Below are 13,613 nucleotides of genomic sequence, written 5' to 3' on the forward strand. Positions count from 1 at the left end.
TTAGTTTCCAGGGAGAATTTACTCCTTTAGTTTTCATTATTTCAAAAATGTTTCGTTTTTAATAGTTTCGGTGTTATTAGTTAGTTTTAATCTTTATTAAGTACAGGCACTACAATATAAACTCTGAACTTTCTGAAAGCAGTGACTCTCAGCAAACACGTTTTCTCATCAGTTGTAATGAAATCTGATCTCAGATATTAAAAGCATATTTCCTCCGTATCGTTTTTGCATTTTGGTTTGCTTTCTAAGTTCACAAAATCGTTTCAGTTTTAATCTTTTAAAGTTTTATTTTTATATAACTAAAATGTTTTCACCAAACCTCATTCAAAAATCAGCCACTTTTAGATTTTTTTTTCTACTGTGTTCCGTCGTTTATTTGCTTTTCGGGGATCAGATGTCAGCACGAAGTTTTTTTTTATCATGAAGCCTCTCACCCATCCAGCCAGTTATAGCCCAGCTCTGACGTCAGCTGCTGAGTCCTGAGTTGGTCCAATGAGAACCGTCCGGGACTGGGACTGGTCCAAGGTGCTTCTACTCTCCTGCAGATCGAGGAAAGCACAGTAGCGAAAGGACTCCTTCAGCGGGATTCAGGAGCCTGCTCCGGGCCGGGTCGCTGTCAGCATGCGGAGCTGAGCAGGGATGGAGGCGCGGAACTGCGGAGTACGACACATGAACGCTCTGAGTCTGCTGCTGGTGTGCGTGTGCCCGCTGTGCTGCAGGGGCAGCTGGATGTAAGTATGTTACAAAATACACACACACACACACACACACACACACACACACACACACACACACACACACACACACACACACACACGCACGCTAAATAAAAGCCCAAAAGTTTTCTTCAGCTGTCTCGTGCCAAAGCGCGCGCTGGCACGGAGCCGTCAGAGTCATGCGTGAAGACGTTTATGGAGATGAAGCTCCCGGAGGAGCACACGGAGCCAGCTGGCTGTGAGCTGCAGGGCAGCGGAGAACTTGAGTGCAGAGTCCGCCTGGAAAACAGCGAATTCACCGGCTCAGCCTACAGGAGCATTAACGGTGTCGTTAAAGAGCGCCTCTTCTTTCGTGCTCATTAAAAGCTTCTCGCGCTCACAGAAATGCGCGCAGACTCGGTGTGACCTCTCTGTGACCCTCACACACTCAGCTGATGAGGTTTGGATCTCGTTTTTGGCTGAAACGCGCGGATTTTCCACGGTAATGTCCAAGAATCCGAATTTTGCGCGTGCACAGACCGTTTCTAATCCGCAGCAGCAGCGCACGCGCGCAAGAGACCTGCTCTACGCCAAGAGCCTGATAAAAGGCGCAGATGAGCGCCGAGCCGGGGGGGTTGGGCTCGGAAATCAGATGGGGGGCACACATACACAGCGACCACTTTCTCTAATATGTGTTTTATTTTAGTATAAATACAGCAAGTATTTACACGTTTCATATAAGCACACTCTCGAAGTTTCTTATCGATTTCGGCCCGAATAACGGAACATCTCAGGTACATACAAGCGTTCATTTAGATGTTACGCTGTATGATAAGCAACCCCGCAGCCAGGAACGCTGCACAACGTGACGTCAGAGTTAGTGCTTCACTTCACACCTGTGCAGGATGGACAGGTAATAAATGAATAAATCAGAGGTGTGCTGTCTGAACTTTTCCTTATTTTAAATAAAGTTTTGCTGATTTCTGTCGACAGGTGGCTCGGTGTGACGTCACCGGGGTTGGTGGAGAAGCTGGGGTGTTCCAACCTGTCTCTGAGCCCCCGGCAGCGCGAGCTGTGCAGCAGGAAGTCCATCCTGCTGCCGGGAGTCCGGGAGGGCGCGCGCCTCGGGGTGGCCGAGTGTCAGAGACAGTTCAGGCACGAGCGCTGGAACTGTTCCACCAATCAGAAGGTGCCCGTGTTCGGGCACGAGCTCACGAGCGGTGAGTAAGATCACTTAACGGGGGTGGGGACTCCTCCCTCTGATTCACCTGGACGCGTGACTGCTCAGGTGAAGCAGGACCGTCATGGAGCAAATACAGGCTTCACTCATCGACAGAGATGGGCAGTTACGCGCGTTCCGATTACTTTTTTCAAGTAATGATTATAGTAAAGGATTACTATTGTAAAAATGCAATTAGATTAGTGTTACTTTCCCGTAAGAACGCTGTATTCAGTAGCGGTTTTTAATACGGGCGACACGGGCGACATCGTGGTGGGGGGCGGCATCAGGGGCATCGGCAAAAAAATAAAAATAAAAAATTGCTCGTACTCATGCTGCCCCCACATCAGCCAGCGCATATTGGGAATGGCATAGGCACCGATCGGTTTTCTATCGCCCATTTGCTGGGAGTAAGGGCGCCCTCCGTTTGCGAGGTGCGCCTGCTGCTTGCGGCACAGGGAGGAGAGGGCGGGGCGGCGGGGGATTCACTGACTGGCTGGAGCAGCATCTAATAACCAACTCGCAGAATAAAACAAAACAAAAACAAACCAACAAACACGAAAACACCAGACATTGTGATACAGACTTATAATTTGCACCGATGTTTTTCCTCGGTGCGCCTGCTCGCTGCTGAAGTCAAAGTAAACTTTATTGTCATCTCCGCTACATACAGTCCAGTATATAGAGAGACGAGACGACGAGGCTCCAGTTACAGCAGTGCAAGTAAACAAACAATAAATATAAGAAGAGTAAGAAAATAAATATACACTTTAGGACCAGGGGTAAAGGGATCAATAACAATTTAAAATTTATAGTTTGATGATTTAAAGTCTCACACACAACCCGTCGAAAAGGGAGGGGCCGGCTGCTTCCAAATAGTGCACATTTCATTCATAATGATGTAAATCCAAGCCCATTATGTATTCATGATTTGAATCCTGGGTTGTGTGAAATCCCAGAAATAAACCCTAGACAAAGTGAATCTGTGAACTAAGGTGTAGGTGTGTTAGATCATGTTGTGGTGATCCTCGAGTTGGGGGATTTGTGTTCATACTGGAGTGCAAAATTAAAGCCAACGTAAGATGGACAAGAAAAGTTCAAAGTCATCAGGTGCTCAGTTTAGAAAAAATAGAAAAGAAGAGGAGGAGAAACGAGCAAAACATACAGGTAAGCAGATGTGTCATTGGATAATGGCAGGTCATCCTGAAACAATCAGAATCAGAATACTTTATTAATCCCTAAGGAAATTATGTGCGTTACAGTTGCTCCAAGAAGAAATGGTAAAAATAGTAACAGTAACAGACTAAACTCCAAACAATACATTATGTTACAGATTTTAATATTAATTAGTCATTGTCAGTTGTTGATTCATCCCGTTCTCATTGTATGACGAATTATGATGGCTGCTTGGTAGCTGTTTGCATACTATGCATACTCTCTCTCTCTTCATGTGTGTGTTTCTATGGCGAAATTCAGTGTGGTTCCGACAACAGTTTTATGTTAATGTACAATCCTTAATATGTTTTGTGTGTGTGTGTGTGTGTGTGGGGGGGGGGGTGTTCGCCCGGGGCGCCAAACAGGCTAGGACCGCCACTGGCTGTATTACTGGGTTACTAAACCCTGATTTTGTTTGTCAGTGTCTTATGACAGTGACGTAATAGCATGCGACGTCCGTGGCAGCAACAGACGTGTGCAGATCAACAGTGCGGGAGAGAGTGCGACCGTGCGGTGTTTAAAGCTTGGAAGTACTTACCTTACTTTGAGTTTGATTCTGTAAGAAGTGTCTGCTGTACACTCTGCGTGTGAAAAAAACTTCTTTCTACAGCAAAAAATTAAACTACAAATCATAGCAAGCACCCAGCACGCTGCCACAGGAATGTGAAATTCACAGAGAAATCCCCAGATCCTCCCCATTGACATGACCGCTGCAGCACTGGGAAAACCTGCGACGGCCCCACTCCTGCGAAACTGGTGAAAATAAGATTTAAGAGCGACAGGGCTAAGTGATGCTGAATCTTCGATTTTATTCATTTTTTGCTGTGTTTAACTTGCATTTATTTGAAAGAGTGATTGTAAACACAAAAAATAATTTATTTTATATGCTGGAATATGCAGATTGGTTTAAATCTGGTTTTCAAATCTGGTTTAAATGTAAAAAGAAATTCTTCTAGTCAGAGACAGTTGAATATAATTTAGTTTTTGCTTGATGAAATGTGCATAAAGTTAAAAGATTAAAACTAATAAAACAAGTTTTAAAAAGAGAATTTTCAATATTATATGATGGATTATGCAGAAAAAAATAGAATTAGGCTGAAAGGTCTATTGCTTTATTACATATTCAGGTTGTTTATCATGTTTTTAAAAAGTAACTAAGTAATAAAGTAACTAATTACTTTTGAAAATAAGTAATCACTAAAGTAAAGGGATTCGGAGAAATAAAGTGATTTGGAGAAGTAACTAATTACTGTTTTTAAGTAACTTGACCACCACTGCTCACTGAAACTTTATTTGTTCCAAAGCTCTCCAAAAGCAGCCACAGAATCCTACTGAACAGTGGCCGTTTTAGCTTGCTTCTGATTGGCTGAAATGAATCTGACTGAAACCATGTATTTTTTTCCACTCAGGCGTGTGTTAGCTCAGCTTCTCTGAGAATAGATTCGATTTTTGTATAATGTGCGCCAGGTGAGTTTAATTAGGGGACAAACTCCAGAGCCAACCAGTCGAGAGACAGTAAAAGAGGAAACAAAATAAGTCTGGTTAGGTGAGGCAGCGTGAGGAAAAGGGTAAATAGAGTAGGAATTTTTACAACAACAAGGCATTCAGTAACACCATCAAGGGTCACAGTGTGAGAGGTCAGAGGTCGCTGAGAGTAAAATCAGCTTTTACAGTCTGAGGAAAAACACTGGTTAACAAACTTATGTATATCTGTGATGGTCAGAGTGCACATAAACCCATAATGTAGTCACATGACCTCATTTCATTCAATGACTTGTAAATTAAATTCATCAAAGAGAGAAATTTTCTCCTTCAGTTAAATTTTCAGACTTCAAAGCAGAAAATTCAGGTTTCAGAAATCGTTTAAATCTTTTTCTGCAGTTCCTGTCTCTGCCTGTAGAGGGCAGCGCTCCCTTTAGCACCAATACCAGTCTTAGCGATAAATGATTTCTTCACTTCCTCAATGTGACCAGAATACTTCAGACAGCACGTCTGAATATGAGACTTTACAGAGACTACAGACTGTGAAACTCACAGAGACTGCACCTCAGTCTGAAAAACCCTCCATCCATATATCCATCCATTTTCTTCTGATGATGAAAATGTATGTGAAGTGATGATATGAAATTAAAATAAGCATAAATATTAAAACATTTACACAGACTTTAAATATTTTATTTTAATACACTTTTAAATATAAAATCTATTAATTATATATTAAATTATTAGATAGCCAGTGAATTTTAATTGACAGGACTTTGCCTGTGTGCTAACACTGACTGCTTTTAGTTTTGGACTGAAAGATAAAAGCAGCTGGAGTGTGACCAGTACAGAGTGGTTCTGCCTTCATTTCTGAGGGGTACTCTGAATCAGGTGAAGATTGTTAACCAATGAGCAAAGAAGCATCTGAGACGATGAAAGTATACCTCATGAAACCTCCTGAAATAAGTGTCATGTCTGCCCATTCTGTCACTGCAGGAACCAAAGAGACAGCGTTCATCTATGCGGTGATGGCAGCAGGGCTCGTCCATGCCGTCACGCGCTCCTGCAGCCAGGGCAACATGACGGAGTGCGGCTGCGATGCTCGGCTGCGGGGCGGCGGCTCAGCAGCAGAGGGCTGGCACTGGGGCGGCTGCTCAGATCACATCCAGTACGGGACGTGGTTCAGCCGCAAGTTCATGGACCACACCTTGAAGAACATGTCGACGAGCCACAGCAGCTACACGCTGAGCACCATGAACCAGCACAACAGCGAGGCCGGGCGACAGGTGAACGTCGACGACTCAAACTAAAGCTGAAAGTCTAAAGGTCCAAGGTGTGATTAACTTCCTGTTTGCATCCTGCAGGCGATCAACAGGACGATGTCCACAGACTGTCGTTGTCACGGTGTTTCTGGCTCCTGCGCGGTGAAGACATGCTGGAGGACGATGGCGCCGTTTCAGCGGGTCGGGACGTATCTGAAGGACAGATACGAGCACAGCATGCAGGTGACGGAGCGATCCAAGAGGAAGATGAAGTGGAAGGACCAGCGGCGTCTCCATGTGGACAAACACCAGCTCATCTTCCTCAACAAGTCTCCAAACTACTGTCTGGAGGACAGGCGGCGGGGCATCGCGGGCACCAGAGGGCGCCGGTGCAACCGGACATCCACGGGGCCGGACAGCTGTAACCTGCTGTGCTGCGGCAGAGGATACAACACACACGTGGTCAGACACGTCCAGCGCTGCGAGTGCAAGTTTGTGTGGTGCTGCTACGTCCATTGCAGGCGCTGCGAGAGCATGAACGACATGCACACCTGTAAGTAACACACCTGGAAACAGAAACACGTGGAACACGTAGCTTACCTTCATTCACCTCAGCATGATACCTGGTAATAGAAGAACACCTGGAATAAAAGAAGGATTTGTGGGAAGAGACAAATTGGACATCTGGATCTGAAAGAGTGTAAACATAAGAAGGACTGAACCTCTCAGGTGAAGACAGATCCTCCTTGGACCAATCTGAGGTCAGCAGTACTTGGTACATTTACAGCAGCACATGGCACAGCTTCACCTTCTCTCTTGATAACATCACCATTAGAGTAAACCTGCAGAAGAGTCACAGAAGAAATGGGTGAGCAGCTGCCTGAGGGCCGAGCAGTGAAGGTGAAGCCTTAAGTTTACCTGTCGATGTGGCGAGGAGCTCAGAGCGGAGCTGCTGCTCCATGTGGAAAGATCCAGGTGAGCCACGTGACAGCCTCCTGCATGCCTCCTGTGTGAGCTGTTTCATGTTCACCTGTGAGCAGCAGACCCAGGACAGGACTTTACTGCCTGAACGTTTAAATGTTTCAGACTGGACAGACTTCTCCAACGTGATGTTTCTGAAGCATTCAGAGTGCCACCAGGAGGAGGATCAGTGCTGCTGCACACTCAATCTGAAGATCTAAATGACTGAAGCACACCAGATGGACTCCTGATCAGTCTCACCAGTTCTGCAGCCCACAGACTGATTTCATATTTTAAAATAAAGATATTTATGTGTAAATAATTTTTAAAAGTTGATTATTTGGTATGGAATCATATTTTTATAATTTCTGTCCAAAAAGAATCAAACTGACATCAGAAGGTGAAATGATCCCGTAAATGTGGACGTGAAGAGTTCCTTGTTCAATTTCTGTTGGCAAACTTTATTAACAAAAACATGAAAACAACAGAACAAAAAGCTGTGAGTCTGTTTAAAGGTTCCACACAAATACGGTTTATTATACTTTGACTAATAAAAAATAAAATGCCTGGTAGAGAAAATGTTAGAGGAGATTTGGTTCAGTTTGTCTTTAACAAACCATAAAACTCCTCACAAGATATTCCAGAAACATTCCCAAAAAGGCATCCTGAAAGAAGGAAACCTTGTGAATAATCCAGAAACAGGAAATACTACATTCCAGCTGGAAGTACAGCAGTATAGCTGTACAGGCAGCTGATGATGTAGAGTAAAAGTACTTCATTACATCTGATCACAGAAGGCCCTGCCTATTCTGCCTCCACCTCACCCAAGAAGAGTCTTCTTTTTGATTTTTGAATAAAAGAATGATTAAAGACATCAGAAAGATGTAAATATAACAAGCATATAAAACATATTAAGCCTGCACAGCTTTGTTCACATGGATGTGTTTAAATAAAGTTAGGAGAAAGTATCCTGTCTGTCAGTTGGTGATGAACGCATCCATCACTTCTTTCATTTGACAGTTTAAACAGCAGGAACAAAAGAACAGCTGATGAAACATCAGACCGTAGAAACAATTTGAGAAACATTCAAACTGATCTGAACTGTGCACAGCTCTCTGAGCTCTGCAGCAGCTCGATTCTTTTCTGTTTCAGCCGTTCAGTTGCAAATTTGCTGCTGTGCTTGGATCTTTGTCCTGCTGATGACCCAGGTTGGTCCCAACTTTATCTGTGGGACAGATGGCCTCACACTGAAGAACCACAAAAGAAGTTCAAGGTGCACTTAGATCATCATCCCTTCTCCACCGTGCTGACACTTGATCCAAGCTGTTTGCTGTGCGTGATGGACAAACATCTACATTTGGTCTCATCTGTCAAAGGATGTTGTTCCTGAAGTCTTTGTTCAGATGCAGCTTTACAAACCCGATCCCTGCTGTTATGTCCTCTTACTGAGAAGAGGCTTTCTCCTCCAGCCCCTCTGAACAGCCATTCCTGTTCTGCCTTTTTCTAACCATGCTGTCATGAACTCTAACCTTTAACCTGCTAACTGAAGCCTGTAGAGTCTGAGATGTAGCTCTTGGAATGTAGTTTTTTATTTTTTTGATCAGTCTAACCCTGTAAATAATTTACTGTAACATAAACGCCTGAATGGACCACACCTTCAAACTGCTAAAATGTGTCCTTTGGTAGAGGAGCTCAGACCGACGATGACGATCAGTTAATCAGTGCATTGATCATCAGCACATGGATGCAGTAAGGCTGGACTCTGCAACAGACAGACACCACAGTGCCCTGAGTTTTAGGATCTGTGCATTCCCAGAGTGTAAATTAGGGGTGTAAATGAGGGGTGTAACGTCTGTAACATCAAAAAAATGATCGTCCTGCTCAGCTGATCTCTGAGCTCAGTGAACTTTCTCCTGACCAATTTCAGTTCTGACTGAATCCAACATGGAGTTCATTTTGTTCGAGTAGCACAGCAAGGACTGATCGTGTGTACCTCAGATAAACTATTTAAACTTTGTACTTATTCATTATTCTTATATTCAGGCCTTCAAACCTTCAGGCATAGTTGCAGGGTTCAGGTTTGGGTTGAGGCCGCGGTCTCGTTGCATGTTGCTGAGTCAGAGAGGGTCCTCACAAAGACAGGAGTGTGTGTTATCAGCAGTGTGTGATGATGAGGCAGAAAGATTTGGGGAAAAAGTGAAAACATGTTCTTATTTACACTCCAGGATTTCCTGCCATTCTTACTGCACATTACTGAACAGGGTATGCCAGGCACAGATCCAGGGGCCCACAGGGTCAGGGGTCACACCCAGGCTCCTGTGTGTGATCATCTGCTGCCCTCAGCTTCTCCTCAGAAATCAAACATCTGCATTCCTGCGTGTTCACATTCACACATTCATACACACAGAAACTTTATAGCGAGCATGTCGACCGCGGCACTGCCGTCGGTGTGAGGTCAACGCAGGAGTGACGATTATGGCAACCTGAGACCAACTGAACTGTGTATGTGTGTGTGTGTGTGCGTGCGCCGGTGTGTTTGTGTGTGAGTGTGTTTCTGTATATGTGTTTGTGTATGTGGGAGTGTATCTGTGTGTCTCTGTGTATGTGTGTGTGTGTGTGTGTGTGTGTGTCTCTGTTTTTAAGGTCTGAAACACAGACACACAGAGTGTTGATTTTGTGTGTGTGTGTGTGTGTGTGTGTGTGTGTGTGTGTGTGTGTGTGTGTGTGTGTGTGTGTGTGTGTGTGTGTGTCTCTGTTTTTAAGGTCTGAAACACAGACACACAGAGTGTTGATTTTGTGTGTGTGTGTGTGTGTGTGTGTGTGTGTGTGTGTGTGTGTGTGTGTGTGTGTGTGTGTGTGTGTGTGTGTGTGTGTGTGTGTGTGCATGTATGGGTCAGTGTGTACCTCAGACTCGGCAGTTTCCTTTGAGTTTGGTTTTTCAGGAAACACATGAGGGATGATAAAGGAGGAGGAGGCGGCTCAGAGGCGCAGGAGCTGAAAAGAGTTGGCGGGGATAAGTTGGAGGGCAGAAGAGATGGAGGTCCTGCAGAGCGTCCGGCTGCTGTGTGTCTCTCTGATGATGATGATGATGATGAGTGAGCTGAAGATGTCAGCTGCTGCACAGGTAAGCTCGTCCGCCTGTTTTTATTCATGGAGTTCGTTCAGCTTCAAACTCAAAAACTGAACTCGGCGGTTCAGATGTAAAAATCTACATGAGCTTCAGGATGTAAAAGTTTGGACACTGGTTGTCGTGCGTCAGCGTCTCTGTGAAACTTTGAGTAGATGAATCTGAGAGCCCTTCCTCACATCAGCTCAGAAAGAGCTCCATTTATTTTAGTTGTGCTGTCCTGTTTGAAGCTTCATCTGTGATAACTTCTGGTTTTCTGATATCTTACATAGCGATGTGTTCTCTGACTGAAATATTATGAGCTGCAGACTGAAGCACTGCTCACATCATTTGCTCTGACGTTCACTTTCTGGGGAGGGGGAGTCACCTGAGAGTGTGGACGCAGTGGGAATAGCCCCAACCCTCATTCAAGAAGCTTTACATTCACATAAACAATGTGAGAAATAACTAGTGTGGGGTACTCAAGCAGAATGTTGCCATGGTTACAGGCAGTACTGTGTAGTATTATGTGCTCTGTATAAACAGATCTTCAGTCTGATATGTGCTGGTGCAGCCAACAGCTGGAGTATGAGGTACCTGCAGCAGCCTGCTCAGGTCTGCAGAGCTGCAAACAAAGAAACACAGCAGAGACTGCAGGAAGAAGCCGCACATGCCAAAGACTAAAGCTCCGCCCACACAGGAATAGCTGTGCAGCAATGCGATGACTGTTGAACTTCAGTGAAGTTGGCGACTTATAGAGATGACACAGAGCGGATCGATTAGTGGAAGCCGCGTGTTTAGATAAGCTGATACTGGAAACTGAGCGGGAATCACATCAGAGGTTATCTCAACAGCCAGAGCCCGCTGACAAGCAACTGTCACCGAGCAAAGGCAAAAAGGAACCAGTTTATCTGTCAGCAGCTGATTCCCATCTGAACCTGCAGGCTGTAACAGGAAGTCATCATCGGCCCAGGAACTCCGTGTCCTGTTTGCCTCCTTTGACCGTTTCCTGGGTGGAGCTGATGGAGCAGATAACCACAGCTGCTATTACAGTTATTACACTTACTTCCTGTTCCAGTCGAGCCACCAGCAGCAGTCTTTGGTTTTCAGGTCCAGAGGAGGAGGTTTAATAGTTTTACAAAGTGATGAGTTGAACTTTTCCACACTGCTACCTTCTAGTTTACCTGCACGCTGACAGTGTGTGGAGCACTGAGCTCCTGATTGGTTGGAAATCGTCCTGCTAAGAGCTGCAGCCACACACTGCCAGCACAGTTTCACTCACACAGCGTAGACATTGATGAAAGACACTTTTCTTTTCTTTTTTTTTCAGAACTTTTGCTCCAACTCGACAGTGCTCCGCACTCGCACGATGTGCCACTCCTGCACCATCAGCCAGCTGATCCTATGCCCATCAGGATTCAAACCCACGCCCAGATCCAACGCCCAGGACTGCAAGTGAGCACCACATAGCACAGGTCCACTCAAAGTCCTCATTGTGGTTCAACTGATGGTTGAAACAATAAACTGTGATTAGCTTCTTTGCACAAATTCAAATACCTCCACAATTTCACATCAAACATCACAACTCACACAAGAAACTTTAAAAGATCTCCACATCACCTCTTTAATAATTTTCTATTGAATTTACAGTTAACAGTTCTGCTGTCGAGTCAGGGTTCAAAACAGTCCTTCTGCGTATCACACTGAGCCACAGAGCAGCCTCTCCGTCTGAATCAGGCTATATAAGGACCCCTCCCCTCCCTCACCCACCTCCACCTCTAAGAGGAGAGAGCCTTGCTGTCCTGGATCCCAACATCAGCAGCCACTTTACCTCCAGTCTGTCTGTCTGTTCTGCAGGTACTACATCAACACTCCCAGCATGAAGCTGCCCCTCAGTGGCTGCTCCTTCGAGTGCTACAAGGAGGTGGAAATAAAGAGCTGCTGTCCAGGTTACTGGGGCCCCGACTGCATCGGTCAGTACCGACACACCAGCTCGTCCTCAAAGAGCCAAAAAGCTTTTATTTAATCATTATGTTATATTCAAAAGAGGCTGTATGAATGTGTGAGAAGCATGTTGTATAAAGTGATTTGAGTGCTCATAGTAGAAAGGTGCTGTACAAGAATCAGTCCGTTTACCACATATAATGTTAAAAGGCTGCAAAATAACAGGCCTAACATTTGTAGTGGGGAGTCTATTGTATTAAAGAATGGAAAAATGATCCTGTTACCACAGGTGTGTAAAGTCCAGCACCGCAACGCAGTCTGCCTTTACAAATGTGTGAGAGAGAGCAGGTGTGGATGTTGCTGTGAGGCAGGCTGTGAACTTTCTTCAGCTTTCAGGCGCCTCAGCGGCTCAGACAAGAAGTAAAGGAGCATGCGAAGTTACAGAGCGGTGCCATCGAGTGCGTAAAAGTTGTGAGTGTAAAAGTCCTGCTGACTCAGGAGCTGCTGAGCTTCAAACCTCCTCCAGCGTTAACATCAGCACAGAGACTTCACAGCCGAGCAGCTTCTGTAAGGGTGATGTGAGGGTGGACGGGCGCTTTGGTCCATGTGCTACATTTAATTCAATATGTTTAAATTTAAAGAAGTTTAAAATGTAAATTTGTGACTGTGATAATTTTTGTATTCACTCATTGGTCATAGCATGCTAGCAGCAGCACACTCGGTCTGTCCAGAAATTCACTACAAGACTTCTCGGTGGTCTAAAGAAACTGAGCTCTGGCTTCCAGGTGACTTGTGTCACATTTTCAGTTCTGTAGGAACCAGATCGTCCTGCAGGAACCAGAAACTTCCTCCCCATTTCCTCTGGTCAGACGCTGTCAGCAGGACTGGAATCTGCTTACTCAGTGGACACCCCCCCCCCCCATGCGTCTCATGCCTGCTTTATCTGTTCAAAGCAGAAAAGTAATGCTCAGTTTTTTCTGCTCCTGAGAGCTGACACACCTGAACCTGGGGTCTTCTAGGACTTTGCTTGTCCTCCATCCACCCCCAGCTCCACCTTCACTGAAGACTCTGCCACTAGAAACGCAAAAAAGAAAAAAAAATCACTGAAACTCTTACAAAGTTTTCACAGAAAACCCCAAAGCAATCCTCCAACAAGTGGAGGAAGTCGTTGTTACGTAAAAGTACCTTTAAAAGTAAAAGTCCTGATACTCATGTGAAAGTATGAGTAATATCATAAAAAATACTTAATTATAACAAGTAAAATGTCTCCTGAGTATGAGAACCAGTATATATTTGATGGTCATCGCTGTGCAGTCATGTGAAAACAGATTTTTTTTTTAAACTATGTTCACTTTCAAATGTTTGGTATCAAACAGAAGTTATTTTCATTATGAACTGTTGATCATTTCTCTGGTCCAGCTCCGACCTTCCGGTCCTAAGTGACGCTGCCATAAACTGACTTAGCATCAAAGTAATGATAAAATAATACAGGCACATGTTCAAATACTTAAAAATATAAGAAGGATTTCTTCATAACTTTCAAAGAGGAAAAAAAACACCCAGGAATGAACGATCCTGGTATCCGTGCTTCCTGCGATGCTATCCTGTGATGCTGTGGTGGTTATTTGTTCTGTGAGCGGAAGAGGGGAAGGGAAACAGATGATGGTGATGTGATGACATGAAGGAGGATGGCAGGAAGTGTGTGTGTGTGTGTGGGGGGGGGGGGGGGG

The 13,613-nt window shown here is 44.8% G+C and overlaps 2 protein-coding genes across 2 annotated transcripts in view; both read left to right on the plus strand.

The window, feature by feature from the left end:
- The first annotated feature begins 62 nt into the window (after positions 1-62).
- Positions 63-7,959, plus strand: wnt16 (wingless-type MMTV integration site family, member 16). Its single transcript, XM_080886742.1, has 4 exons — positions 63-731; positions 1,689-1,915; positions 5,608-5,897; positions 5,976-7,959. The coding sequence occupies exons 1-4, from the start codon at positions 640-642 to the stop codon at positions 6,432-6,434; spliced, it is 1,068 nt and encodes a 355-aa protein (XP_080742868.1). The 5' UTR covers positions 63-639; the 3' UTR covers positions 6,435-7,959.
- A 1,841-nt stretch (positions 7,960-9,800) lies between these two features.
- The window catches only part of stab2 (stabilin 2), a 35,365-nt gene continuing 31,552 nt past the window's right edge, over positions 9,801-13,613 (plus strand). The window contains exons 1-3 of the mRNA XM_080886900.1: positions 9,801-9,957; positions 11,270-11,394; positions 11,797-11,912. Coding sequence (XP_080743026.1) covers positions 9,868-9,957; positions 11,270-11,394; positions 11,797-11,912 — 331 coding nt within the window. The 5' untranslated portion in view covers positions 9,801-9,867. The remainder of the gene's footprint in view (positions 9,958-11,269; positions 11,395-11,796; positions 11,913-13,613) is intronic.

This window comes from Rhamphochromis sp. 'chilingali' (genome assembly GCF_963969265.1).
Source record: "Rhamphochromis sp. 'chilingali' genome assembly, chromosome: 7".
NCBI lineage: Eukaryota > Metazoa > Chordata > Actinopteri > Cichliformes > Cichlidae > Rhamphochromis > Rhamphochromis sp. 'chilingali'.

What these genes read in the sequence shown, in the direction of transcription:
- wnt16 (XM_080886742.1), top strand. Translation starts at nt 640, where the DNA reads ATGGAGGCGCGGAACTGCGGAGTACGACACATGAACGCTCTGAGTCTG. An exon ending in CGGGCACGAGCTCACGAGCG is followed by an intron (nt 1,916 to 5,607) that starts GTGAGTAAGATC and finishes CTGTCACTGCAG; the next exon opens with GAACCAAAGAGACAGCGTTC. An exon ending in ACAGCGAGGCCGGGCGACAG is followed by an intron (nt 5,898 to 5,975) that starts GTGAACGTCGAC and finishes TGCATCCTGCAG; the next exon opens with GCGATCAACAGGACGATGTC.